Source organism: Macaca thibetana, chromosome 12 (genome assembly GCF_024542745.1).
Source record: "Macaca thibetana thibetana isolate TM-01 chromosome 12, ASM2454274v1, whole genome shotgun sequence".
NCBI lineage: Eukaryota > Metazoa > Chordata > Mammalia > Primates > Cercopithecidae > Macaca > Macaca thibetana.
The window spans coordinates 4,254,044-4,281,532 of NC_065589.1; the positions used below are offsets into that span (position 1 = coordinate 4,254,044).

The 27,489-nt window shown below is 42.8% G+C and overlaps 1 protein-coding gene across 5 annotated transcripts in view; it reads right to left on the minus strand.

Annotated features, from left to right (window-relative positions):
• TRAF3IP1 (TRAF3 interacting protein 1) overlaps window positions 1-27,489 on the minus strand; it is an 81,365-nt gene that overhangs the window by 26,912 nt on the left and 26,964 nt on the right. For all 5 annotated transcript variants that reach the window (XM_050750481.1, XM_050750478.1, XM_050750482.1 and 2 more), the window contains 6 exons: window positions 26,630-26,650; window positions 25,274-25,358; window positions 24,720-24,803; window positions 21,005-21,128; window positions 20,745-20,781; window positions 17,630-17,706 (listed from right to left, as the gene is read on the minus strand). In XM_050750481.1, coding sequence (XP_050606438.1) covers window positions 17,630-17,706; window positions 20,745-20,781; window positions 21,005-21,128; window positions 24,720-24,803; window positions 25,274-25,358; window positions 26,630-26,650 — 428 coding nt within the window. The remainder of the gene's footprint in view (window positions 1-17,629; window positions 17,707-20,744; window positions 20,782-21,004; window positions 21,129-24,719; window positions 24,804-25,273; window positions 25,359-26,629; window positions 26,651-27,489) is intronic.

Below are 27,489 nucleotides of genomic sequence, written 5' to 3' on the forward strand. Positions count from 1 at the left end.
TGGTTCTCACGGCTGAAAATATTTACTACCTGACCTTTTACAGAAAAAGTTTGCTAACCTCTGAGGTAGAGAACACAGAAAGAGTCCCACGCACGTGGAACTTTCATATTCAGTAGAGACAGCATGGCAGATCAATGTGGAAAGGAGGACAAAATGGTTATCCATCTGAGGAGAGAAAAAAGAAACTACATTTCTGTCCCACAGAATACAGGAGAATCAACTCCAGGTGGATTAAGCATGTACATGTCAAAACAAAGCTTTACTCTTTAAAAAAGAATAAATATCTTTCTGACCTTGGAATAGAGAAGGATTTCTTAATCGACTCGTAAAAAGCATTAACCATAAGAGAAAAGATTGAGAAATTTGATTAAAATTTAAAACGCCTTTAAAATGTCATTGAAAGACACCATAAAGAAAGTGAAGATGCACTCAGCTCTGGACCAAGCAGACCTAATAGACATCTACAGAATTCTACACCCCATATCAACAGAATATACATTCTTCTCAGCACCACATCATATTTATTCTAAAATTGACCACATAGTTGGTAGTAAAACACTCCTCAGCAAATGTAAAAGAACAGAAATCACAACAAGCTGTCTCTCGAACCACAGTGCAATCAAATTAGAACTCAGGATTAAGAAACTCACTCAAAACCGCACAACTACATGGAAACCGAACAACCTGCTCCTGAATGACTGGTGGGTAAATAACGAAATGAAAGCAGAAATAAAGATGTTCTTTGAAACCAATGAGAACAAAGACACAACGTACCAGAATCTCTGGGACACATTTAAAGCAGTGTGTAGAGGGAAATTTATAGCACTAAGTGCCCACAAAAGAAAGCAGGAAAGATCTAAAATCAACACCCTAACATCACAATTAAAAGAACGAGAGAAGCAAGAGCAAACAAATTCAAAAGCTAGAAGGCGGCAAGAAATAATTAAGACCAGAGCAGAACTGAAGGAGATAGAGACACAAGAAAACTTTCAAAAAAATCAATGAATCCAGGAGCTGGTTTTTTGAAAAGATCAACAAAATTGATAGATGCCTAGCAAGACTAACAAAGAAAAAAAGAGAGAAGAATCAAATAGATGCAATAAAAAATGATAAAGGAGGTATCACCACCAATCCCACAGAAATACAAACTACTATCAGAGAATACCATAAACACCTCTGTGCAAATAAACTAGAAAATCTAGAAGAAATAGATAAATTCCTGGACACATACACCCTCCCAAGACTAAACCAGGAAGAAGCTGAATCCCTGAATAGACCAATAACAGGCTCTGAAATTGAGGCAATAATTAATAGCCTACCAATCAAAAGAAGTCCAGGACCAGACAGATTCACAGCCAAATTCTACCAGAGGTACAAAGAGGAGCTGGTACCATTCCTTCTGAAACTATCCCAATCAACAGAAAAAGGCAGAATCCTCCCTAACTCATTTTATGCGGCCAACATCATCCTGATACCAAAGCCTGGTAGAGACACAACAAAAAAAGAGAACCACATGATTATCTCAATAGATGCAGAAAAGACCTTCGACGAAATTCAACAGCCATTCATGCTAAAAACTCTCAATAAACTAGGTATTGATGAAACGTATTTCAAAATAGTAAGAGCTATTTATGACAAACCCACAGCCAATATCATACTGAATGGGCAAAAACTGGAAGCATTCCCTTTGAAAACCGGCACAAGACAGGGATGCCCTCTCTCACCACTCCTATTCAACATAGTGTTGGAAGTTCTGGCCAGGGCAATCAGGCAAGAGAAAGAAATAAAGGGTATTCAATTAGGAAATGAGGAAGTCAAATTGTCCCTGTTTGCAGATGACATGATGGTACATTTAGAAAACCCCATCGTCTCAGCCCCAAATCTCCTTAAGCTGATAAGCAAGTTCAGCAAAGTGTCAGGATACAAAATCAATGTGAAAAAATCAGAAGAATTCCTATACACCATTAACAGACAAACAGCCAAATCATGAGTGAACTTCCACTCACAAATGCTACAAAGAGAATAAAATACCTAGGAATCCAACTTACAAGGGACGTGAAGGACCTCTTCAAGGAGAACTACAAACCACTGCTCAACTAAATAAAAGAAGACACAAACAAATGGAAGAATATTCCATGCTCATGGATAGGAATAATCAACTTCATGAAATGGCCATACTGCCAAAAGTAATTTATAGATTCAATGCCATCCCCATCAAGCTACCAATGACTTTCTTCACAGAATTGGAAAAAACTACTCTAAAGTTCATATGCAATCAATATAAAAATTTCTAAAGAGATAGTTTGTATTCTTCTTTTCCAACATCATATTTGAAATCTGGTGTGTGTTTTATACTTAGAATACATTTCAGTTGGGATTTATCAGTTTTCCAGTACCCCCACCACATGGGCGAGTGGTCACTGTGCTGGTCACCCCAGGCCCACACTCGGCCTTTCCTTAGGCTTGGGTTTGGGGCTTCATTTTGATGTTTGCTTGTCGATTTCTTAGTTATCTAGATATCTCTATTTTCTAAGCAATTTTTCCCCAAGAAGAATACAAGAACAATCTTTTTTTGAGCTCTTGCATTATCTGGATGTGTCTTCCACTGTTTTTCCGTATGAAACGACAGTCTACCTAAATAGTAAGAATCTTGGGTCAGTTTCTTTCTCTCCAAATGTTGAAGCAACTGTTCCTTTTTCTTCTGGCATTTAGGGCCACAGAGAAGTCTATAGCAAATCTGACTATGGTTCTTTTCAAAAGAACCTATGTTTTCTTGATGTACAATATCCTTGTAGGATTGTTTTTGGTTGTTGCCAAAGAAAAAAAAACCCACCTGATCTCAACAATACGGCTAATATTGTGAGTTCCCTTTTTACTTGGCACATGAAAGCCCTTTTCCAGTGCAGACTCATAGAAGGTCAAGCTTCATGCTCTTTACGAAAAGTACCAAAGCACCTCTAAAAAACATACTTTCAAAGTCACATTAACTGAGATCAGAAAGCTAGTAAACTTTATTCTTATCACACTTTACTTAGAAATCTATATTACTGTCCAAATGACAAATGTCCCAATTGCGGCAGAAAACCACATTACAAGGGAATCATGCCCACTCCCCAGCTCAGAGCCTCATGACAGGCTTAAAGCACCCCCTGGTGTTAGCATGGGGCTTACCGGAGGCTACATCATGAAAAATGTCCATAATTCCCCTAAATGCACATAGCTTCGTTTTTCACCTCTGGCAAGTGCTTCCCCACATTTTATCATTCATTCCCTTCCACTTCCCCCTTTCTCTTCTAACTTCTGTTCAACAGGCGATGAAATTCATCTCCTCAACAGTTGATGACATGCACTTACGTCCACTACTATGCTAGCCACGAGAGGGAGGTGACAGGCACTGATCTTCACCTTATGAGATGCCCATTCCAGGGGGAAGTCAGTAACTGATCTTCCCTCCTGAGCCATTTGGTCCTGAAGCCACGAAATGGGCAATGCCAGGGAAGCACGTGCACTAGGCTGGGGGTGGGAGGGCCTGGGGTAGGGAGCATGGAGGCAGCAGCCCAGTGCAGGAGGAAGAAGGCACCCACAGGGCCAAGGAGACCATGTCGGGAGAGCATAGACATGTGCACATACACATGTGTACACACATACATAGACATGCACAGACACACATATCACACATACGCATGCACATGCACACATGCATGCACACATATACATGTATACACTCAGACACGCGCACATACGCACACACACAGACATTCACAATACAGACATATACATACACACATGCACACACATAGACATTCACATAGACATGCATGCATACACATGCACACTTACATAGACACACATACGCATTCACATATATACACACATACATACAGACATGCACACACACGTATATACACAAACACAGACATGTACATTCTTCCCCTCTAGCTCTGCTGAGACGACCTGAGAGCTGAACCTCCAAAAGCGCAAACACTCCATTCTCCTGGGGAAATGGCTGATTCTGGGGCTGGAGCAGGGAAAGAATAGGATGAGCCCGAAAGCAAGAAACAGCTCAAAGAATGCTGGGCACAGGCTGAAAGGACACAAAGCCAGCTTGAAGGAGCTCTCCAGAGCCAAATCTGAGGCCATCTGCGCATGAAAATCATGACAGTAAGAGATTACCGCCCACAGAGTCCAAATGGAAGGCACGAGCCCATAATGATACAAACGAATGATTAAATTTAGTGAAGCACAGGGTACTTAGATTGTACAAAGTACTTCCTCCAAGATGCCAGTAATTACAAAGAGATAAGGAGCGGCTTGACAGCAGAGAAGCTGGCAGACAGCATCCTCATCGAGAAGCCAGAGAGTGTCTGCAGTCAGGAACAATCTGAAACCCCGAACCACTCAGCAGGACAGAGGAAGGGCAGCACAGCCTCGTTTCTGGAACGTTTCGGCCCAGAATGCAAAGTCTGACTCTGATCACAAGGAAACACCACACAAATCCAAACTGAGGGCCAGTCAGGAAAATAGCTGTATGTTCAAAACTATCAAGGCCAAATCAAGGGAAGAGCACAGACTGTTTGAGACTGAGAGAAACTTACAAAACACCTAACTCATTCTGGACTGGATGCTTCTGCAACAAAAAGCAGCAGAGCCAAAAAGCTCCTGCATGGAAGACAGTGGAACACACTCTACTTTTAATATCACTCTAATTAATCTCTGAAGGATCTGAAGTTCCCAAAAGTGTCTTTCACAACTGAATGTTTTGCCTGCTTCTAAACCTGGTTTTCTCAGAAAGCTGATTTTAAAATTGTTAAAAAATATATATTTAATTGCTTGGTTTGGTTATTACTATTAAATAACACCATTATTTTCTTTCATTTTTTACTGTAAATGAACTTTACTTGTAGTACAATAAAAGCTTTGTTAAGCTACCTAGAAACCTAGTCAGAACCAAAATTACTAATAAACAGAAATTACTCCCAAGTTTTAAAAACTAACATGGTGTGTCATATAAGAGTATAGATAGAGTGTATTTTATTTACATAGTATTTATTAATGGCCAGGCACAGTGGCTCACACTTATAATTCCAGCACTCTGAGAGGCCGAGGCGGGTGGATCACCTGAGGTCAGGAGCTTGAGATCAGCCTGGCCAACATGGTGAAACTCTGTCTCTACTAAAAATACAAAAAAAAAAAATTAGTTGGACATGGTGGCAGGCGCCTGTAATCTCAGCTACTGGGGAGGTTGTGGCAGGAGAATCACTTGAACTTGGGAGGCAGAGGTTGCAGTGAGCTGAGATCACGCCATTGCACTCCAGCCTGGGTAACAAGAGTGAAACTCTGTCTCAAAAAAATAAATATATATATATATATATATAAAAAACAATGTCTAAAATAAATGTATTTCTACTTTATTTTCATTTTTTTCTTTAAGGGATTTAAGAATATTCCTGAAAATATAAAACTTACATAGAGCAAAGCCTGATATAATACAAGTCCTTCACTAAGTGAATGTCAGTCCTGCTCTGTGACAAGTATTATAAGTATTATCAAGAGGCTTTATTAGTCTAAAAGGGGTCACATCTGGGGATGGAGGAAGTCTACTGGCCAGAAGAAACCGTATGGAGATTTCAATCAGAAAAACCTTAATAATACTCCAATATGAAAAATTATATATGCATCACTGCTATAAATCGGAAATCGAAGCATTTTAATGCCAAGAATTTTAGTTTTTCTTTATTCTAAAATATCCCCTATAATCCATGCCCTGGAGAAAAGTAATAAAGTTGTGCCATTGTTTCATCCATTTCAACCCTGCTGAGCCTGCTTTACCCACATTAAATTAAAAACTCAATAAAACCTAATTCATTCAGCCAAGTCCTGTTCCTCTAGTGATAGCTCTTCACTAGAAGCTGCTTTTCAGGTCAGAAACAGACAGCAAGGAATAATAGATGGGAACTAGAAAAATACACGTGTTTCTCACAACAGTTAGCACAAGTGAATACGTTTTGGAAAGGACAAAAATAGTAACTAAGACTTTTTAAAAACATAAATTTCTTTTTTTTTTCAAAGGGAAGCTGAAGAAATATGGAATTTAAGGATTAAAATAATCCTAGAAATAAGTCGCTCCAAATAAAGCCAAAAGAAGCTCAACGCACCCACCCGCACTGAGACAGGTAGGCACACGCTCCAGGCCTGGGGCGTGCTGGAGCCACGCGTGCTGCTCCCTCCTGTGGTCAGAACCTGTGCTTTGGGGCTGGATAAGAGTTTGGATCCAGGCTCTGGAGTGCAAGGCCTTGGGCAAGGGACTCAGACTCTCCTAAGCCTCAATTTCCTCAGCAGTGAGTTGTGGTGTGGGTGCAGGAGGCCATGCGTGGGAAGCCCTGCACAGAGAGGGCTCGGTAGTGCAGGCTCTCGGTCCCACTGCGGTCTCTCCCGTGTCCCACGGTCTGAGAAAGCTCAGTCCCACGAGGAGCAAGAGCTGTCACAGCCACCACCACATGCTAAGGGGACCCCAACCCATGCCAAGCGCACACCAAAAGCCCAGGCCCACTCGCTCAGCTAGGTCGTTTCTAAACCATTCCTTTCAAGGCCTAATGGCTAACAGATTTTAATAATTTCATGATGTCTCACTGGGTACCTTCTAAAGTCTTCACACCTCTTCAAACTAGTAAGATCCGCACCCTTAGTCTTCTGTTGCAGGGCGCTGAGGCTTCTCGAACTTGTGCCGCACCCCTTTGATTTCTCTACTTACTGCTCTTCAGATACCTCCTACACTTCTCTCCGCTGAGCTGGGGCATTGTTGAGTAGTGAATTTGACTAAATTCTATTTAATTCTAATCCTCATCCACTAATTTTCTTTTCTTTTCTTTTTTTCTTTTTTTTTTTTTTTTTTTTTTTTTGAGACAGAGTCTTGCTTTGTCGCCCAGGCTGGAGTGCAGTGGTTAGATCTTGGCTCACTGCAACCTCTGCCTCCCAGGTTCAAGCGATTCTCCTGCCTCAGTCTCCTGAGTAGCTGGGACTACAGACACGTGCCACCACGCCCGGCTAATTTTTTTGTATATTTAGTAGAGACGGGGTTTCACCTTGTTAGCCAGGATGATGGTCTCGATCTCCTAACGTCATGATCTGCCCACCTCAGCCTCCCAAAGTGCTGGGATTACAGGCGTGAGCCACCGCGCCCGGCCTCCACTAATTTTCATCCTGGGGCTAACATAACATCATTCTCTCATATATCCATCAATGTGTCACAGTGAATGTATTTAAACACCAGGGTCTACACTACTTAGAAACCCTGAATTGACATCCAAAGCAGACTGTCAAAACCAATCAAACTAAAGATTTTTTTAATGCAAAGCACAGAAAAGGGTACTGGTGAAATTAAGACCAGAAATAACCTATCAAGCCACAACTGACGAAAATCTAAAAAACCGAGGACATAATATGAATTTCGGTGACATTTTGAGTAAAAATAAAATCTTTATTGATTATATTATTTGCTGAATAATCATGAACCAGAAGATAATGGGCATATCAATTTGGAAATGTTTGTGACAATACAGCTAAACACATTTTTTTAATAATATAGTTTTCTTAGGTCATTTATATGTGTATCTTTTTTTGTTGTTTTTTCAGGAAAAGAACTCATATTGTATCCTTCTCACGAACTTTATTTGTCTATAAAGGCCTATCTCCTCCTAATCATCTTTATAAAGTTCACATACATGTAATATTTTAATGGCTCCCAAACCATTTTTGTGGTCTATAATACATCCATGGCATATGCTTATAAATATATATATATATATATATATATTTTTTTTTTTTTTTTTGAGACAGAGTCTCGCTCTGTCGCCCAGGCTGGAGTGCAGTGGCTCAATCTCTGCTCACTGCAAGTTTCGCCTCCCAGCTTCACGCCATTCTCCTGCCTCAGCCTCCCGACTAGCTGGGACTACAGGCGCCCACCACCACTTTGTATTTTCAGTAGAGACGGGATTTCACCATATTAGCCAGGATGGTCTCGATCTCCTGACCTCGTGATCCACCCACCTCGGCCTCCTCCCAAAGTGCTAGAATTACAGGCGTGAGCCACCGCGCCCAGCCAGTACCTGATTTTTTATAAGATAATGGGGTGGTAACAAATTTTATATCCAAAACTTAAAATCCCCAGCCTGCATATTGGAAGATAATTGCATTCAGAAATTTCATTTGGGATCATAAAACTATCACCTTATTTCTTTAAAAACAAAAACAAAACCCCTAAGACACGAACAAAAACACCCACCATAACCCTTCATGATTAGAATCAATTTCAGTAGTTCCCAATTTAACTATTAAAGTCTTACCAACAGAGTATGTCCCTTTTTATTTTTATTTATTTATTTTTTTTATTTTATTTTATTTTTTTGAGACAGGTCTCACACTATCACCCAGGCGGGAGGGCTGTGGCGTGAGCTTGGCTTACTGCAGCCTCAAACTTGTGGGCTCAAGCCATCCTTCTGCCTCAGCCTCCCAAGAGGCTGGAAACACAGGTATGCACCACCATGTCTGATTGTTTTTAATTTTTGTAGAGATGGTGTCTCACTATGTTGCCCAGGCTGGTCTCTAACTCTTAAACTCAAGTGATCTGCTTGACTTGGCCTCCCAAGTGCTAAGATTACAGACGTGAACCACTGCGCCTGGCCCATTTTTATTTCTTTAACAACAATTTCAATGGAAACAATATTCCTAGCAAAGGAAAAATCCAATAATACTAGGACCACAGATATCCAAACTAAAAATACTGTTGTCAGGTGTAGAATTTCAGGTAAGAAGAGATTCTGAATTGCATTTTTCTGAAAGAGTTATAGTACTTGTGATGAAATTGCACCATCTACCTACCAAAAAAAGAAATATGAAGATCTATTCCCATCACGAAAGTAAAATAATTTAAGACTCAAATCCCTGACTTTCATCAACAATTTAGCTAAATACGATTTGTTATATCCTACTGATTTTAATTAAAACATAACTTGTTCATGATAAGGTCACTGTAAGTATTAAGAGGCATTTCAAGATACAAGAAGTTCTTATAAGCCCAAATAAATGCCTCTTTAAGACATTCATCCATAATTTCCAGCAATATTTGCTTACAACTTTCTTTCAGAATGGCAACAAAAAACATATATGCAGGTCAAATTCAATACATGCCCACATGCTCACCAGGACAAGATGATGGGCATGACCTCTAGCAGTCCCAGAACAAGACTCAGTTTACGCGATCAAGAAAGTACAGGAGAGAGCAGTCACAAAACCTTAAAATGAAGAGAGAAGGAAATCTACAAAAAGAAGTACTCCAATAGCTATTTCAAAATAAAAATTTAAATGAAAAGAAAAAGCATCTAAAAATCATATTTATTAATAATTAGATATAAAATGAAAAAGAGAAACAAAGGGAAGATCATGTAAAAGAAGACTGAAAAATTAGGAGTGAGAAATATTTAAATACTTTAAAGTGAGTGAACAGTCTTTGAAACTGTTGGCCATTAGCCTAAAGCATCTTATATATAAACCTTTAGAAAGCATAAGAAACACTGTAATAAAATGGTTCTTTTGATGCTTTTTCAAAAACTTCTTCATAAACCTGAAGAAAGAAAAAAAATGCTGGCAGGAGCTAATATCTTACTATTAACAAAGTTTATATTTCCTCTTGAAAAGACAGCAAAAAAGTCAGGATAATAAAGAAAACGCTTAAAGCAATCTGATTCACATATTTATTCTATAATGTATTATTCAAGTCCATTAGTACAATAAGAAATGGCTTTTCTTCCAACGCAACTTCAAAGACAGGCTGGAGAGAGGCCCAGATTACAAATATGCATTTCTTTACCATTGAAAAAATCCTCCAAAAAAATAAAAAATATCAAAACTAAGGAAGGGCACACCACAACTTATGTGAAAAGCAGAGAAAACACCTGCTTTGTATGTTTTAATGAGACAGAGAGAAAATAAACAATTACTATGATAATATGTATAAATCAATGAAGATAGATTCAGCATACATGCTTTGAGGATATATTTTTATTTTATTTATTTTTTTTTTGAGACAGTGTCTCACTCTGTTGCCCAGACTAGAATGCAGTGGTGTGGTCTTGGCTCACTGCAACTTCCGCCTCCTGGGTTCAAGCAACTCTCTTGCCTCAGCCTCCTGAGTAGCTGAAACTACAGGCACATGCCACCAAGTCCGGCTAATTTCTGTATTTTTAGTACAGACGGGGTTTTACTATGTTGGCCAGGCTGGTCTTGAACTCCTGACCTCATGATCTGCCCACCTCGGCCTCCAAAAGTGCTGGGATTACAGGTGTGAGCCACCACACCTGGCCTGAGGATATAGTATTACATTTGCCTCTCTGTGAAATCAACAAGGGTATGCGGAAGCCTGGACCTGAAGTATGTCTAGAAGTAAGCAGCTTTGCAAGCACTTTGAAACACTTACAAAACTGACCACCAAATAGGCCACAATAAAAGTCTCATCAATTCCAAATAATCAATTTCATTACATTACATATTATCATTGGAAAGACTTTTAAAAATCTTTATGTGTAAAAAACTAAAAAAAGAATCCCAACTGCCCATGTTAAAATCATAACAAAGTACTTCACATTAAAATTCAAGGAATTTTTAAGATTCAATATCAAATTTAATATTCAAGGAATTTAGAAGTCAAGGATAAACCATGCTTAAAAGGAGATGTACAATCTTAAATACATGTAGGTTTAAAATGACAAAGATAAAGGATAAAGAAGCTGTGTGTTTTATTCAAGAGACTAGGAAAAGTCAATGTCCAAAGAAATTAAAAGGAAAAACAAAGAGTAGAAATTAATCAAATAAAACAAAAGTGAGTATCTATAAAACTGAAAGTTGATTCTTTGCTAGAGAGTGTCTATTTTAATAGTTTTTTCAAAGTCTTACCAAGAAGTAAAAAGACACAAAATTTTGGGAAGAAAAGAAAAACTAAGTACAGATAAGATATTTTAAAATCATAAAGGCTACTTCAAACATCTTTATGCCATGATTGTAAGACATGAATGAAATAAACAATTTCCTAGAGAAACATTGTGGAAGAGACAGCTGGCCGGCCCTGTTTCTGATCTCCACTTTGGCAAAACTTCCCGCCACTGTGTGCGGCCCACATGTGAGACGTGTGCTGGGTCCAGGAACCCTCGGCCTCTAGCCAGGGAGGCAGCCTCTTCCACTTACCCATGTGCCTTGCAAGCATTACCACTTTCTGAGCATGGCAGGCACTGAGAAAATTTGACACGTTCTAGTTTGTGATAATGGAATTCCTGATTTCTGGCTATGCAAATGGATGCCTAAAATAGAGATTTCACTTCATGGTTTCCTTTGTGACTAAGTTCCAGCCAACATAATCTAAGTGGAAGTGGTGCACAGCTTTCAGTAAATATCCTGGAGGAGGAGGGCAGGCCTTCTCCTTCCTCCTTTTCTCCCTCTTGCTGGCTGGAAGCTGAAGCTATGCTGGCCCATGAGGCTCCCTGAGGAAGGAAGGTCACATCATGCTGTGGAGGAATGAAGGCATCGGGGTCACTGCCACCTGGACGGCCACCTCCAGACTGACCCATGAGCTAAAACACTTTATACCTCATTAAAGACACTAATGTTTTAGCTTTCTTTTGCTTGCAGGTAAATCTAAACCTAACGGATTCAAACATTAATTACCAAAATAAGCAAGAAAAAGCAGAAAAGTGGAATACAACCACTAAGGAAGCTGACTTAGTAAAAAAAAAAAAAAAGTTTCAAAGGACATCTAATAACATTAAGACGGTGATACTAAGAAAAGAGTGAAAAGAGGAGGAACTAGTGAAGGACAGAGAGAAGGGGGACTGGCCTGGCAGGAGGGGTGCCAGAGGAGAGTGCTGTCCTGGAGGCCACGCCAAGGAGGGAGGGAGTGGCCAACAGCATCAAATGCTGTTGCAGGACACAGACATAACCAGCAGCTATAACAACTGAGAGGTGAGGTGACCCTGCCGAGGGCAACTCGGACAACTCAGACGAAGGTGTAGAGCCAGCGGCCTCCCTGGAATGGGGTTAGGAGAGAGTGGGAAGAGGTAGATTGTAGACAGCAAAAGATAAGCGATTATTTTAAAGTGTTTTGCTACAAAGACAGGCAAGGCAATGGAGTGGAAGTTACTGGTAAAAGTCAAGTCAAGAGAAGATCAATAAAATTCCAGTCAAAATCACAACAGGGTTTTTCATGGAACCACACAAACTGATCCCACAATGACATAAAGCCGTAAAGACTCACAATCAAGACAACCTGGAGAGTCGGGAAGGAGTGGAGGAACATTTAGAAAGGCCTTCCCAGAGATAAAACCATCGTGCTGAAACAAGGAGAGCCCAGAAACATGGGACACCCGGGCTCCCTAGAGAGGCGGGGGTACAAAGGCAGGGGTGAGGAAGCCTAGGCTGGCAACCACACAGCAGAAAATCACACTTCCAGACCACGCAGAGATCTAGACATGAAAAAGAAAACTAAACTAAAGACTACCTTTACAACCAGGATAGGACAGCTTTTTCAGACAAAATCAAAAATAAAGTATAACCTCACCTTAAACTCTTGGCCAAAACAAAAAGAAAAAATAAATAAATAACGTATAAAGAAAAGGCTGTTTAAATTTTACATCAAAATAGAAACGTTTGGCCAGGTGCAGTGGCTCACTTTGGGAGGCCAAGGCAGAAGGATCGCTTGAGCCTGGGAGATCAAGACCAGCCTGGGTAACATGGCAAAACCCCCCTACAAAAAATACAAAAATTAGCCAGGTGTGGTAGCGTATGCCTGTAGTCCCGGCTACTCGGGAGAGTGAGGTGGGAGGATCACTTGAGTCTGGGAGGCAGAGGTTGCAGTGAGCTGAGATTCGGACCACTGCACTCCAGCCTGGGCAACAGAGCCAGACTCTGTCTCAAAAAAAAAAGTTTTTTAAATAAAAAGGCAAAGTCAGACAAGTGATAGACTGGAAAAATATTTACAACATATGAGACACAAGGGCTTATATATTATATACATACAACCATAGGATAGATATTCAACATCATTAGCCATTAAGGAAATGCAAATTACAACTATGAAAAAAAATTTTTGTTTGAGACAGAATCTCACTCTGTCGCCCAGGATGGAGTACAGTGATGTGATCTCAGCTCACTGTAACCTCTGCCTCCCAGGTTCAAGCAATTCTCCTGCCTCAGTCTCCTGAGTATCTGGGACGACAGCCATGTGCCACCATGCCCAGCTAATTTTTTGTATTTTTAGTAGAGACAAAGTTTCACCATGCTAGCCACGATGGGGTCAATCTCCTGACCTCGTGATCTGCCCAACTCAGCCTCCCAAAGTGCTGGGATTACAGGTGTGAGCCACCGTGCCCGGCTGAAAAATTTTACAGTTTGACCATACCTAGTGCTGACGAGGATGTGAAGGAACTGAAACTCTTACACACTGCTGGTAGGAATGCGAAATGATACAACCACTTTGCAACACAGTTTGGCAATCTTTGTTTTTGTTTTTTTGTAGAGATAGGGTCTCCCTACGTTGCACAAGCTGGTCTTAAAATCCTGGCTTCAAGTGATCCTCACACTCCAGCCTCCCAGAGGGCTGGGATTACAGGTGTGAGCCACAGCACCCAGCCCTATAGTCTGGCAGTTTCTTAAAAAGTTAAGCACACATTTACCATATGCCTCAGCAGTACCCACTCCTAGGTATAACAGTCCTATCCCCATCCATAGTTTCACTTTCTGCAGTTTCAGTTACCTGCAGTCTGAAAATATTAAATGGAAAATTCCAGAAATAAACAATTCATTCATAAGTTTTCAATTGCATGCCATTCTGAGTAGTGTGATCAAATCTTGCACAGTTCCGCCGAGGACGTAAGTCATCCCTCTGTCCAATATATATACACACCGTATATACCATCCACCTGTTAAGTCACTTGGTAGCCCTCTCAGTTATCAGACAGTCTAGACGCTGCCAGTATCCCAGTGCTTGTGTGAAAGTAACCTTTATTTTATTTAAGAATGGCCCCGAAGTACAATGGAGTGATGCTGACATACTGTTAAAATTGTTCTGTGTAATATCAGTTATTGTCCATCTCTTATTGAACCTAATTCATAAAGTAAACTTTATCATCAGAACGTATCATGAAAAAACATGGTATATACAGGGTTTGGTACTATCCACAGTCTCAGGCATCTGCTAGGGGTCATGGAACATATCCCCTGCAAATAAGAGGGGTTCTACTGTATTGACACAACATAATGAAAGCATCTGTCAACACAAAGACGTGAACATGAATGTTCACAGCAGCTTTATTTATAATAGTCCAAACTAGAAGCAACTCAAATGTTCATCAACTGATACATGGATGAAACACACTGTGGTATATCCATACAATGGAATACTACTCAGCAATAAAAACAAACAAACTATGGATACATGCTGCAACAACATGGATAAATCTCAGAATAATTATGCTGAGTAAAAATGGCCAGACCAAAAAAAAAACCTCAAAAGAGTGCACATCACATGATTCCATTTAAACACAATTCTAGGAAATGCAAACTAAAGCACAGTGAACCAGAGCAGAGTGGCTGCTGGGGGTGGGGTGTGGGGAAAGGCGAACACGGAGATGGGCTGGAGGATGGGCTCACCAAGGGCACATGACACTGTGGAGGGTGATGAGATGAGTGTGTTCACTATCTTGACTGTTGTTGGCACGGATGTTTGGAAACAGACGTTCATTCTACTGGGAGGATAAATTGGTACAGCCGCTTTGAGGAGGAAAGTGGCCTATCTGGTGAAACTAAAGATCTGTGTACTTCCTGGCACAGCACTTCTAAGCCTGGGCATAGCCCCCAAAGCTGAAATCAGTAAACTATAGCCCACAGCCTGGACCTTGTTTTTGTAAAGTACGTTTTATTGAATACAGCCACACATGTTCATTTACATGGTCTAATGCTGTGGCTGCATTCCTGTGACATTGGCAGAATTCAATAGTTGCAAGAGACCATCTGGCTCAAAAAGCCTGAAGTATTTTTATCCAGCCCTTCACAGAAAGTGACCTGATTCTTGCTGGAAGAGACACTGGCTCTTGAAAGCTAGGAGGCATGGAAAAGAGCCATGGAAGCATTGTTTATGAAAGGAAATGGCTGAAAAACCTAAATGTCCATCAATAGAGTAATTAATAAGCAAATAATGGACTATAAGGCTTCAATTAAAATGAATAAACTACATCTACGAGTATCAAAACATGAGAGAGAGAAAAATGCTGCATGAAGAAAGCGACCTGCATAATGGATCAACACTAAGGTGACATTAGAAACTCACTAAACAACACGAGGCACATGCAAAATAGAAATACACACCAAGTTCATCCTGGGGACTGCCCTCAGGGAAGGGACTGGAGCAGGGGGAAAAAGGACTTTGGCTCTTCCTACATGATTTTTTTTGAGACAGTCTTGCTCTGTTATCCAGGCTGGAGTGCAGCAGTGCAATCACAGCTCACTGCAACCTCTGCTTCCTGGGCTCAGGTGATTCTCGTGCTTCAGCCTCCTGAGTAGCTGGGACTGCAAGTGTGCACCACCATACCCAGCTAATTTTCGTATTCTTAGTAGCAAGGGGATTGGCCATGTTGGCCAGGCTGATCTCAAACCCATGGCCTCAAGCAATCCACCCACCTTGGCTTCCTAAAGTGCTGGGATTACAGGTGTAAGCCACCGCGCCTGACCACATTTTTGTTTATTAAAAAAAAAAAAAAAATGTAGCAGGAGAATGGTGTGAACCTGGAAGGCAGAGCTTGCAGTGAGCCGAGATTGAGCCACTGCACTCCAGTCTGGGCGACAGAGCGAAATTCCATCTCAAAAAAAAAAAAGTAACAAAAATGTTTTAAGAAGACCAACAAGTTAAATTTAAGTCTGATGTTTATCAATAGCCTAAAGAAAATCATACAGACACTTGCTGATTTTCCCCTAACTGTAACATACATCACCCCTGACTTTGAAGTTCTCACTACCTACTTTTTTTCAAAACAGTAGATGTTGACCAAAAAAGGACACTTTTCCTTTTATCCTCTGAATCCAAAAGATTTACCAATCTGAAATAATTTACTCTCCCGGGGATACTTTGAAACACAATCCTAATATGCCTGCGTAAAAATCATAGCTACAAAATTTAAACAAATGGATGCTTCAAAGGTGACCTCCACTAGGAGCCTGGAGGGACACATTCAGGGTTTTCGACTGGGTCTCAGAAATACCACCAGTGACACCAGGACAACCCCTCATGCATACAGAAAGAACTATAATGTATTAACATTCCATCGATGAGAAACAAACTGCAGAAGGCATTTCTCCTTTCAGCAAGGCAAATAGTGGTGCTGTCAGCAAAGCCTCTATCGACATTCTCCAGTTATTATTGTTAAAAGGGCTCCCTCTACTGTTAGTCTCAATTGTACAGTTCTCATTGGCTATTTCAGGCCCTAGCTTCATGACAAACTAGGACATGTTAAGCAGAATTATCTAAAACAACCATTAATTCAGCTGGGGAAAGATATGTATATGTGTGCATGTGTGTGTGTACACGTGTGTGCACACACACCTATATATAAAACTTTTTTAAATTGTTGAGTTATTAGGCTAACTATCCAAGAAACTTCTGTTTAAAAGAAAAAAAAATTATTCTTCCTCTTTAAAGTGACTATAAGAGAAAGCTGGCTGTGGCATTTGAGACACACCCTGCTGGCCCACAGGTGCCCGCCCCAGTGGTCATGTGCCCAAGGAAAGGGTAGTGGCTGGCAAGAAGCCACAGGTCCCAACAAAAGCACATCACACATGTGTGAGGGGGACTGCAGGGAGCCAGGTACAATAGAACGCATATTTCAAAAAAAGACTTAAAAACATTCCCAGTCTCTTTGTAATCAGCCAGGGCCAGGCAGCCAGCCTCCCATTCTGCAGACGGGACCTGGGAGAAGGGATGGGCAAGGCCAGAAGGGGAGGGTCAGGGAGTTAGAGCCCAACAGGCCTTTGGCTCTTGGCTCCTGAGGTCCCCAAGCAAGCCACTGCCCCCTCCCAAGACGGGGCTGGATACCAGGCCAGGGAAGCAGCCCCATACAGAGAGTCCCACACTTTATATCCTCCCAACTGGGAGGAGGGAGGAATGGTATTTTTTGTTTCTTTCTGAGGCAGGGTCTCACTCTGTCACCCAGGTTGCAGTGCCATGGCACAATCAATCCACTACAACCTCCACCTCCTGGGTTCCAGCGATTCTCCTGCCTCAGCCCCCCAAGTAGCTGGGACTACAGACATGTGCCACCACACCTGGCTAATTTTTGTATTTTTTGTAAAGACAGGGTTTTGCCATGTTGCCCAGGCTGGTCTCGAACTCCTGGGCTCAGGTAATCTGTCTGCGCTGGCCTCCCAAAGTGCTGGGATTGCAGGTGTGAGCCACCAGGCCTGGCCAGAAATGGCATTTAAATATGCAAACAGACATCATTGATAATGGCAATATTTGAAAGATGTTCTAATTTGTAAGTTTGTAAATGTATGAAACAGACTGCTAAAATGCCTGTGTTTACGGAAATCATTCCATTACCTTCTCCCCAGGTTTGGGTGACTGCTGCAATTTCTCATAATCTTTCTTCGTCTCCAAAATTTTTTTCACAAGTCCACCTGTTGAAAAATCAGTGATTTTATGTTAAAAGTTTATTCTCTACCCCAAAAACCTATTCCAAATGGGTGGGATGGTGAGAAAAACACTAAGTTTTTATCCTATCTCTTTTTATGCTGAAACAGTTTCAAATAATCTTTATTTGTTAAGGAGATAGTATACAAGAGTGACACGACAGCTGGTAGTGGAAATTATCAAATTTCAAAGTGTTTCAGGGAAATCAGCTCCTTGAAAAGTAAAAAGCTTTAGAAATAAAACAGATTTTCTATTTTCAAAGATTAAGAAGGAATGTAGCTTGACATCCAAAAATACAGCCATCTATTACAAACAGAAATAACAATTAAGAAATGCTTCTAAGTACTGATACTTCTTTTACATTGGGGCAAGAATTTTTCCATTTCTTTCAGAATTTACTCATGGGATAAATATCATATGAAGTTTTTTGGAATAGTGTTTTACCCAAGCATGCATCAGCTCGAGGCTGACTGAATCAATGAGGGTGCGTCCACACAGTGGAGGACCATGTGGCTGTGAAGACAAATGAGGATGATTTCTCTGCATTGCTGCAGAATGAATGCCTGCATCTACTGTCAAATTAAAAAGAAGAGCAAGATGGAAAGAAGTGTAGATATCAATAAATACACATGCACGTGCATATGTATCTATTTATTTGTTTTTCAACTGTAAGCATAAACCCTATTTTTTACTGTTACCTACAGGGAGAGGGAGAGTAGAAGGTAGAGGAGACAGGGAGAGTAAAGGGTAGAGAAGACAGGGGTCAAAGCCCCACATTTCTGATTATACCTGGTTTTGCACATCTGACCTTAAAATCATGTGAATTATATTACATTAAAAAGGTAAACACTAATGCCTAAAGGTTGAATGCAAAATGAAATAAACTTAGTGATATCCAATTGGCAAGCATGTGCCACTAGAGAAGAATTGTTTCACAACTTTAAAACGGAAACTGACTATATATCCCTAATAGGATATACCCAACAAAGAGGAAGACCCACCTACCAAAAAAAAAAAAAAAATCCTTGGGCTGGCGAGGTCAGGAGTTTGAGACCAACCTGGCCAACATGGTGAAACCCCGTCTCCACCAAAAATACAAAAAAAAAAAAAAACTGGGTGTGGTGGTAGGCGCCTGTAATCCCAGTTACTTGGGAGGCTGAAGCAGGAGAATTGTTTGAACCCTGGAGGTGGAGGTTGCAGTGAGCCAAGATCACACCACTGCACTCCAGCCTAGATGACAGGGCGAGATTCCATCTCAAAAATAAATAAATAAATAAAAATTAAAAATAAAAATTAAATAAAATCCTTCAGCATTTCCAGTAATCCTACTGTTGTTAAAAACCGGTGGTGGTGTTCCAAAATTGCTGTGTGTGCATATGAAGGATCATAAAGCATGGGGACAGCTGCTGTTGCTGGGAGCCAGGCTTTTTGGCATGAGATGGAAGAGATGCACATATAAAACCAAAGAATGCAGGCAAAACCCTACAATCCTATATCGGAATTGAAAATATCATCATGAAGTCAGAATAAACTTTCTTATTTTAAAAAAGTATATCCCTGGCCGAGCGTGGTGGATCAAGCCTATAATCCCAGCACTTTGGGAGGCCGAGACGGCGGATCACAAGGTCAGGAGATCGAGACCATCTGGCTAACACGATGAAATCCTGTCTCTACTAAAAAAAATACAAAAAACTAGCCGGGCAAGGTGGCCGGCGCCTGTAGTCCCAGCTACTCAGGAGGCTGAGACAGGAGAATGGCGTGAACCCGGGAGGCGGAGCTTGCAGTGAGCCCAGATCGCGCCACTGCACTCCAGCCTGGGCAAGAGAGCAAGACTCCATCTCAAAAAAAAAAAAAAAAAAATAGTATATCCCTGCTTTTGCAGTGAAAATGCCTGGAAACAAGAAGCAACCCAGAGCAGTAAGCGGCCGGGTGCCTTGGAGAAATGAGGCAGTTACAGGGCACGAAGTACACAAAACAAGCCGGAAACGCCTTGTTGTATCAGAAAACAAGGAAGCTAAAGAGTGTACTGGGCTGTGTCTAAAGGCCCCCAGAAAATAACTCCAATAGGCTCCCCTGGTCAAATACTGGGCAATCTGAACATTAATAAGAAAAATTGAGATGGGCTGAAATGAAACACATCCACTATGTTAAAAATCCGTGACTAGGCCGGGCACGGTGGCCCATGCCTGTAATACCAGCACTTTGGGAGGCCAAGGCGGGTGGATAACTTGAGGTTAGGAGTTGGACACCAGCCTGGCCAATGAAGCGAAATCCTGTCTCTACTCAAAATACAAAAATTGGTCAGGCATAGTGGTGCACGCTTGTAGTCCCAGCTACTTGTGAGGCTGAGGCACGAGAATCGCTTGAACCCAGGAGGCAGAGGTTGCAGTGAGCTGGGATCGCACCACTGAACTCCAGCCTGGGTGACGAGCGAGACTCCGCCCCCAAAAAAAAAAAAAATTGTGGCTTCATATAGATACCAAAAAAAAACCCCAAAACCAACAAGCCCTCATATGTCACCTGTGATGGGTGCCAGGAAACAAAGTCATATTATGAGAACACATCTATAAAGGAAAGTACTCAGCCTGCCTCTTCTGCAGAAACTGTGCTCCAGGACACTCAAACCCTGGTGTGGGGAGCAGGGTTTGCACTTCTGAGTTGTACAGCTAGAAAACCAACAATAATATTCCAGAACTAGACTTGCGAAGGGCCTCAGAGATCATCTACTTCCACAATCTAATCGAACGGATGAGACAAGACGTCATCTGTAGCACAGTTGCCAGTGAGTTTCCAGCTTCCAACAGTGCCCCCGCTCTCCTCTAAGGATTGGGAGCAGCAGCCATCGCCTTAGAGGAATCCATGCCCGCAGCGTCCTATGTACCGCCAGTGTGACCCCGCCAGTGTGACCCAGACCAGAACCTGGCACACAACAGTCCCTTGCACTGGATCCTTTCCAGGAACACGTGGAGAAGGTGCGTAAGCGCACACACATGGACATGCATGCACACTCGTGCCCAGGACTCACCATGCTTCTCCTCTTCTTCTAGTTCCACTGCTGTTACCTGAGCAGGAAAGGAAGGGGAAAAAAGAAGATTCAGGCTTGCTGAATTCTAAAAATCATGCTTCTGTGGATCTCAAAAAAGGAACAACAAAATTAACAAAGGTAAAAAACTAACTGAAAAATTATAGGACATTTTTGTCTACATAAATCTAAAAGCTAGAATATTAATCTCAATGTAGGTAAAACATTGTTATTAAAAAAACACCACATTTCGGTTAACTAACCATTTCAATTTCTGACATTTCAGAGAGCTGAGGGGCAGCTTCCACCACAAATTGATCATCCTCTTCATTGTCAGAATTGTGCGACTCTACAATCACATTTGAGACGGTTTTACCACTCCCTGATCTAAATAAAAAGAAATTAGATTAAATTAGAAATGCTCTATCAGTCACACCTTTTCATCAATCCCAGGCATCTGAAACTGTGTCACAGGTCAGCAGAGAGGAATCTAATCACCAACCATCTCTAGAACAGCATCTCAAGCTACCCACTGAAGCTAAGACGGACTGTCTGCAGTGTCCTCTGCAAGCCCTCCAGGCCTGAGTCCCTGTGAGCCTTGCCCGCCCTCCCCACCCAGTTTCCCCACATCCCTGTGCTGCCCCTCCAGGCCTGAGTCCCTGTGAGCCTCGTCCTCCACCCCCACCCAGCTTCCCCACATCCCTGTACTGCCCAGGCCTCCTGGTCCACACCTGGCCTCCCACCCCCCACAGCCTCACCATGCCCTCTACTGGACAAGGACCCTCAGGGCCTCCGCCTCTCCCCTGAACACGCTCTCAGTGACACCAGCCCTTCACCTGCTGCTTTCTACCTGGAGGCACTTATTGCCCTGGGTCACAAACCTCAGGGCAGGGGCCACACTGGGGTCCCACTGACCAGGGGTGACCCCAGACCTCTCTTCACACACCCAGCTGGAGGCCCCTCATTCAACTCCTAGTCACGGTGGCTGCCCTATGTCCCACCCAGCACCACGTACACACTGCTCTCTCCACCCAGGTCCCATCATCATTCCGGGCAAGTCCAACAGCCTGGCCCTCCAGCCCCACACCTTGTCCTCCTTGGTGACATCCTTCACCCAAGGGCTCTCTCGTGCTCTCCAGGGCCACCCACTAGAACTGCCCCACCTAGAGCTGCCTCACTCCTCACTCAGGCCAGTGTCAGCTCACTCTGTACAAATGTGAGCCCCAGACCCAAACACTCTACAGGCTCCTCGATGGCCCCTCCTGCCTTTGTTTCTTCCCTATACACTCGTGCTTTAAGCAATCACCTAACTCCCCTGCTGCGTTATCATAGTGCTGCATGTGTGCACACGCATACACACACACGCATACACACACACGCATACACACACGCACACACACACGCGCATACACACACATGCACATACACACACGCACACACACACGCATACACACACGCATACACACGCGCGCACACACGCACGCGCACGCACACACACAAGCACACACGCACACGCATACACATACACACGCATACACACACACGCATACACACACACACGCATACACACACACACCCCCCAAAACCCTCCCTTGCTTCAGCGCCACGCACAAGGTCCAGAGGGAATCTAGACACTTGGGAACGAGTTCTTAAAATAACACCCATTGCCTCAAGTATGCTCGACTTCCTCAGCTGGGTCCTCGAGACGCTCAACAACCATCTGTGTGGCTCCGCCAGGACCAACCTCACTTCGCACCCGCTGCTCTGTCAGTACCGCAAGAAGCCTGGGCTCCTGTCCCTCATCTACCGCGCTCCCAGCACACCCTCACTGTGGCCCACGTGGCACCCCCCCGACAGCTGCGCCCCTGTGCCTGCCCTGATTGGCAGCTGCTCTCTGTCCCGCCTTGCTCTCCAGGACACGGCTTCCCCACAGCCCTCAGCTGCAGCTGCCGCTCCTCCCACAGGCCTCTTGTCACAGGCCCAGAGGGAAGGTCAGTAATTTCCTTTTGCTTGCTGTGGCTTCCAGATTATTCTCCCTAGAAACTGCCAACTTTAAATCCTGTCGCCCTCGACCCCATCATTGCTGCCATCAGCTGCCAACCCCTGGTCCCACCCGGTCCTCCTGGACCTGCCACTCTAGCCAACGCTGCTCCTGTCTTAACTTGTGATTTCAAGTACTGAGAAATGATCCTTCCCAGATCCTGGCCTTGGGTCCCTGAACCCTCCTGGGATGATCCCACCTCCCACACTCGACACCCACTCCCAAGGTCACCCTGTCACAACCACTAACAGCAAGCCCCAATCTCCAATCCAGTGCCCCACGCCTTTACCACCACCCATCTTCCTAGCTCATGGCCCTAGGACCTGACTCCAACAATCCTTCCACCTGTCCAGCACCTTCAGCCTCTCAATCCTACTGCCTCCTCCTGACCTTCACCCCAAGGGCTCTTCCCTCATTCACTGGCATAAATCCCACATTGGTCATGACCATGGCGCTTCCACATACTCCAACTCCTTCCCTCCTCTCTCTGGTGCACTTGCTTGGCACAGCTGAGCCCTGTTTAATCCAGCCTGTGCACCCATGCCTGCAGGTGTAGCCAACTGCGGCTGCAGAACAGGCTCCACCACACCATCTCCTGTCTCTTTATGTCCAAGTCTGCCAGATGCTGCCCTGAAGTCAGTTGTCAGCCACGGCCTCTGCCCAGGCACCATGGACAGGCAGCCCATCCTCCTTTGTGGTGGAGACCGTCCTGTGCATTGCAGGAGGTTCAGCAACAGCCCTGCCCTAACCCCTCCCCCTCGTCAGAACACCAGAAAATGTCTCCAAATCATGGCCCAATGTCCCCAAAGGGGACAACCTAGAGGAAAACCTCTGCTCTAGTCTCTTCACTAGCCCACTCTCGTGCACAGCGACTTCACCCAGCCCCTCTTTCCTCTGACATTCTTCTTCCCCCAGACCCTGTTACGGCTCATGAGAAAAATAAGTACCAGAAAATCACCTTAAGAATCTGCACCACACCATGTGCCGACTCCACCTCCACACCAGTTCCTACACCCACGCCGGGACTCTGCTCCACCAAATCCCTGTCTCACGTCGCCTACGTCATCAATTTCACCTCTCCACTGGATCATTCCCATCATCAGAAAAATCGTAACTCCCCTTGACACCACCTTTCCCACTTTCTAGTCTTATTCCTTCACTTCTCTTTGTGGCAAAACTCCTAGAAAAACACATCTACTCCTCCTGCCTCCAATTCCTGCCTCTTATTTGATCTGAAACCCACTCTGGTCCATCCTGTCTGTTCTTTGTCTTTATATTGCTTATGACTTCTTTTTTTGAGATAGTCTCACTCTGTCGCCCAGGTTGGAGTACAGCAGTGCAATCTCAGCTCATTGTAACCTCCACCTCCCGGGTTCAAGCGATTCTCCTGCCTCAGCCTCCTGAGTAGCTGGGACTACAGGCACACCCACAACGCCCGGCTAACTTTTGTATTTTTAGTAGAGACGGGGGTTTCACCACATTGGCCAGGCTGGTCTCAAACTCCTGACCTCAAGCGATCTGCCTGCCTTGGATTCCCAAAATGTTGGGATTATAGGTGTGAGTCACCAGGCCCAGCCTGCTTATAACATTTTGATCACCTTCTATTTTTAATTTTTGTGCAATTAAGCCCCTAATTTTTCCCCTATTTTTTCCTAATTCCTCTACTGTTTTCATGCTTAGAAAGTCTTCAATCTAGGGGTCAGAGAAATGCAGTCCAACATTTTCCCATAGATGTGAAGATTTAATTGTACATGTATGCATGGTTTTTCTCTTTCATCCATCTGACATGTCTGTTGGCTTATGGTGTGAGGCGAGGGCCTACCCTCATTTTTTGTTCCTCAATAGCATGTTTCCAGCACCATGTGCTGCATCCCTCCCCTATCTCTCATCGGAGGCACTGTGCCCACTGGAGAACCGCCCTGCTGAGCCAGTCTTACCTATCTGTTGGTAACGCCTCTGCACTGTCTTGCCGTTTGACCCGGGGAGGGGCTGGTCTTGCACTCCCAGGCCGAGGAATTCTTCTAAACCCAAATATTGGAAAACCAAAAAAGGAGTATGAAAGGCTTATACATTTCCAAGTGGAAAAAGAAAGCCCAGGTGAATGTTAACACTCATCTCCAGGCCATAATCAACGTGCTAGTTAGGACGCACTACTCTGCAGAAGAGCAGGAACGTCCTGGGAACCCAACCAACCAGAAAGTGTCCGTCTTTCAACTTGTATTTTCAGTAATTTCAAAATATCAACAACTATCATTAATCAAAACATCACATAATTCAGCTATAATTTTGAATTCCCCTAAATCTCCAAAATATTCTGCATATAGTGATATGACTCCGGTACAGAAAACTGATATTCTTGTATTTTTTGTACAAGTAATTCCTCATAAGTTAGCTCAAGCACTAAATGAACAGCAACAGGCAGAAAGAGAAGCACAGCAGTGTCCTAGGTGTGATCACTCTGCTGAGGGAAAGGGATTCAAAGCACACAGACCTGATGTGGGATGAAAGCTCATTAGGAATTTCTGGAGTCTCTGGCACGTCAGACTTATCTTGGCCAGCAGGTCCAACGTCTCCTTCTAAACAAATGACAATCAATTAGCAATTCACAAAGGAAAAAACACACCAATAACTATTTGAAAATACTATTTGCATTTGTATTTGCAGTTATTTGCAATCAAATACATTTGTAATTGCAAATACAAATGAGCAATTTTTCCATCAATCATGTTGATGAAGAGAAAACCAATGTCTGATACCTAAACTTGGTGAAGATTTGGGAAAACGGGCACACTCCAACCCAGGGAATACAAACTGGTTCAACTACTTCAGAAATAAAATTCAAAAGGCAGGCCGATCAACTCAGCGCTTACAGGAAATACAGCCCAAGAGGAGAAATGGACACATGTCAAGATGCTCACCCATCACCACTGATGATACTGACAGTCAGTCACAAAGTAAATTATGGTACAGTCACATGCTAGCCCCCTTTTGTGTAACAATCCAGGACAGTAATATATCTAACAATTATATGCATATGCATATATATACAGGGTTCTAGAAGAATATTCGTTTATGTTATAAGCAGTAGAATTACCAGTGCTTTTAATTTTTGTTCTTTTTTTGGCATTTTTAAATTTTTCTACATTGGTATGTACCATATTATGTTTATAATCTGAACAAAGTTTTCTTCATTTTGATGAAAAGAATTAATCAGTAAATAACAAGGCCCAAACTATTAAGACAAGTTTACTCCACTATTTAAAGTAAAAGGAATTAACACTTCAGAAAATAGTCAGAATTTGAATATTAGAAATATACTTTATATTCTGGGAAAAAAAATCTGAAATGTATTCTTTTCAAATTTAAAAGATATAAATTAAATCTCAAATTAAATTAGGGTAGTTCGCCGGGCATGGTGGCTCACGCCTATAATCCCAGCACTTTGGGAGGCCAAGGTGGGCGGATCACCTGAGGTCGGGAGTTCCAGACCAATCTGACCAAGATGGAGAAACCCCGTCTCTACTAAAAATATACAATTAGCCAGGCATGGTGGTGCATGCCTGTAATCCCAGCTACTTGGGAGGCTGAGGCAGGAGAATCGCTTGAACTCGGGAGGTGGAGGTTGCAGTGAGCCAAGATTGCACCATTGCACCCCAGCCTGAGCAACAAGAGTGAAACTCCATCTCAATAAATAAATAAATAAATAAGGGTAGTTAAGATCTTTTTCCATAAAATAAGTTACTTACACTAATGCACTTTATAAAGCACGAATCTGAGAGTCCACATTTACATTCACACACATGCATACAATTGATATGACACATAGGTATCTAAGGCCATTCCTCACCTGCATCACTGGCGGAGTCACCTAAAAAAAAAGCACATCAGAAAATTAGTTTTTGTGTAAGTCAACCTCAATATAGTAAATGATGAGAACAGAATTAGAGAAAAAACACATTGTACAAAATTTTGGATGTCTGTTAAGAAAAAAAGATCATTTCCTCATAGCCGCTTTTCTAATGTCCCTATTGCCATTTTGTTTTATTTTCAAAAATAGAAAAACAAAGAGCAAACAAACTGTGCATCATAAAATGGTACTATATAGAAACAGGACACAGGGATGTGGAGAGAGCACACCGGAGAGAGGAAGTAAACAAGTTCATGAGACAAGAATCAACAAAGCCAGAGCCACAGAAAAAGCACATCCAAATGTGAGGGAACCACCAACAGCCTGAACCTGGCCAACCAAATCCCAGGCCGTTCCACAGACTGGGAGACAGCCAACAACAGCCCATCTTATAGACATGATTGGAAAGTATTTTTCCATCAGCTCCTGAAAGCAGAAGAAACTCTTCCAGCTCAACACAGGGCCACCTCTGCACCTTCACCCAGGATCCTTTTTCTTCAAGTGCTGTGTCTTGGGGACAAATGTGACCTAAACAGTCAAAGTAAATGAGCAGTGGCACCACAGGGCTGGGGTGGATTCAAAACCACAGGTGGGAAATCTCTGTTTCACACTCTTAAGATGCACAAACGCATTTGCAGAGGAGCGGAAAGCGCATGGCTTCACATGACAACTCAGGACACTCTACGGGCAGAAGGGAGGCAGCAGGGCCTGATGCAGCCACTTGTTTAGCACGGCCCCACCCCAGACAGGAACAGTTCATGCAGCCTCGAGACATCAGCCTGGGTTATTCTGAGGGTCCA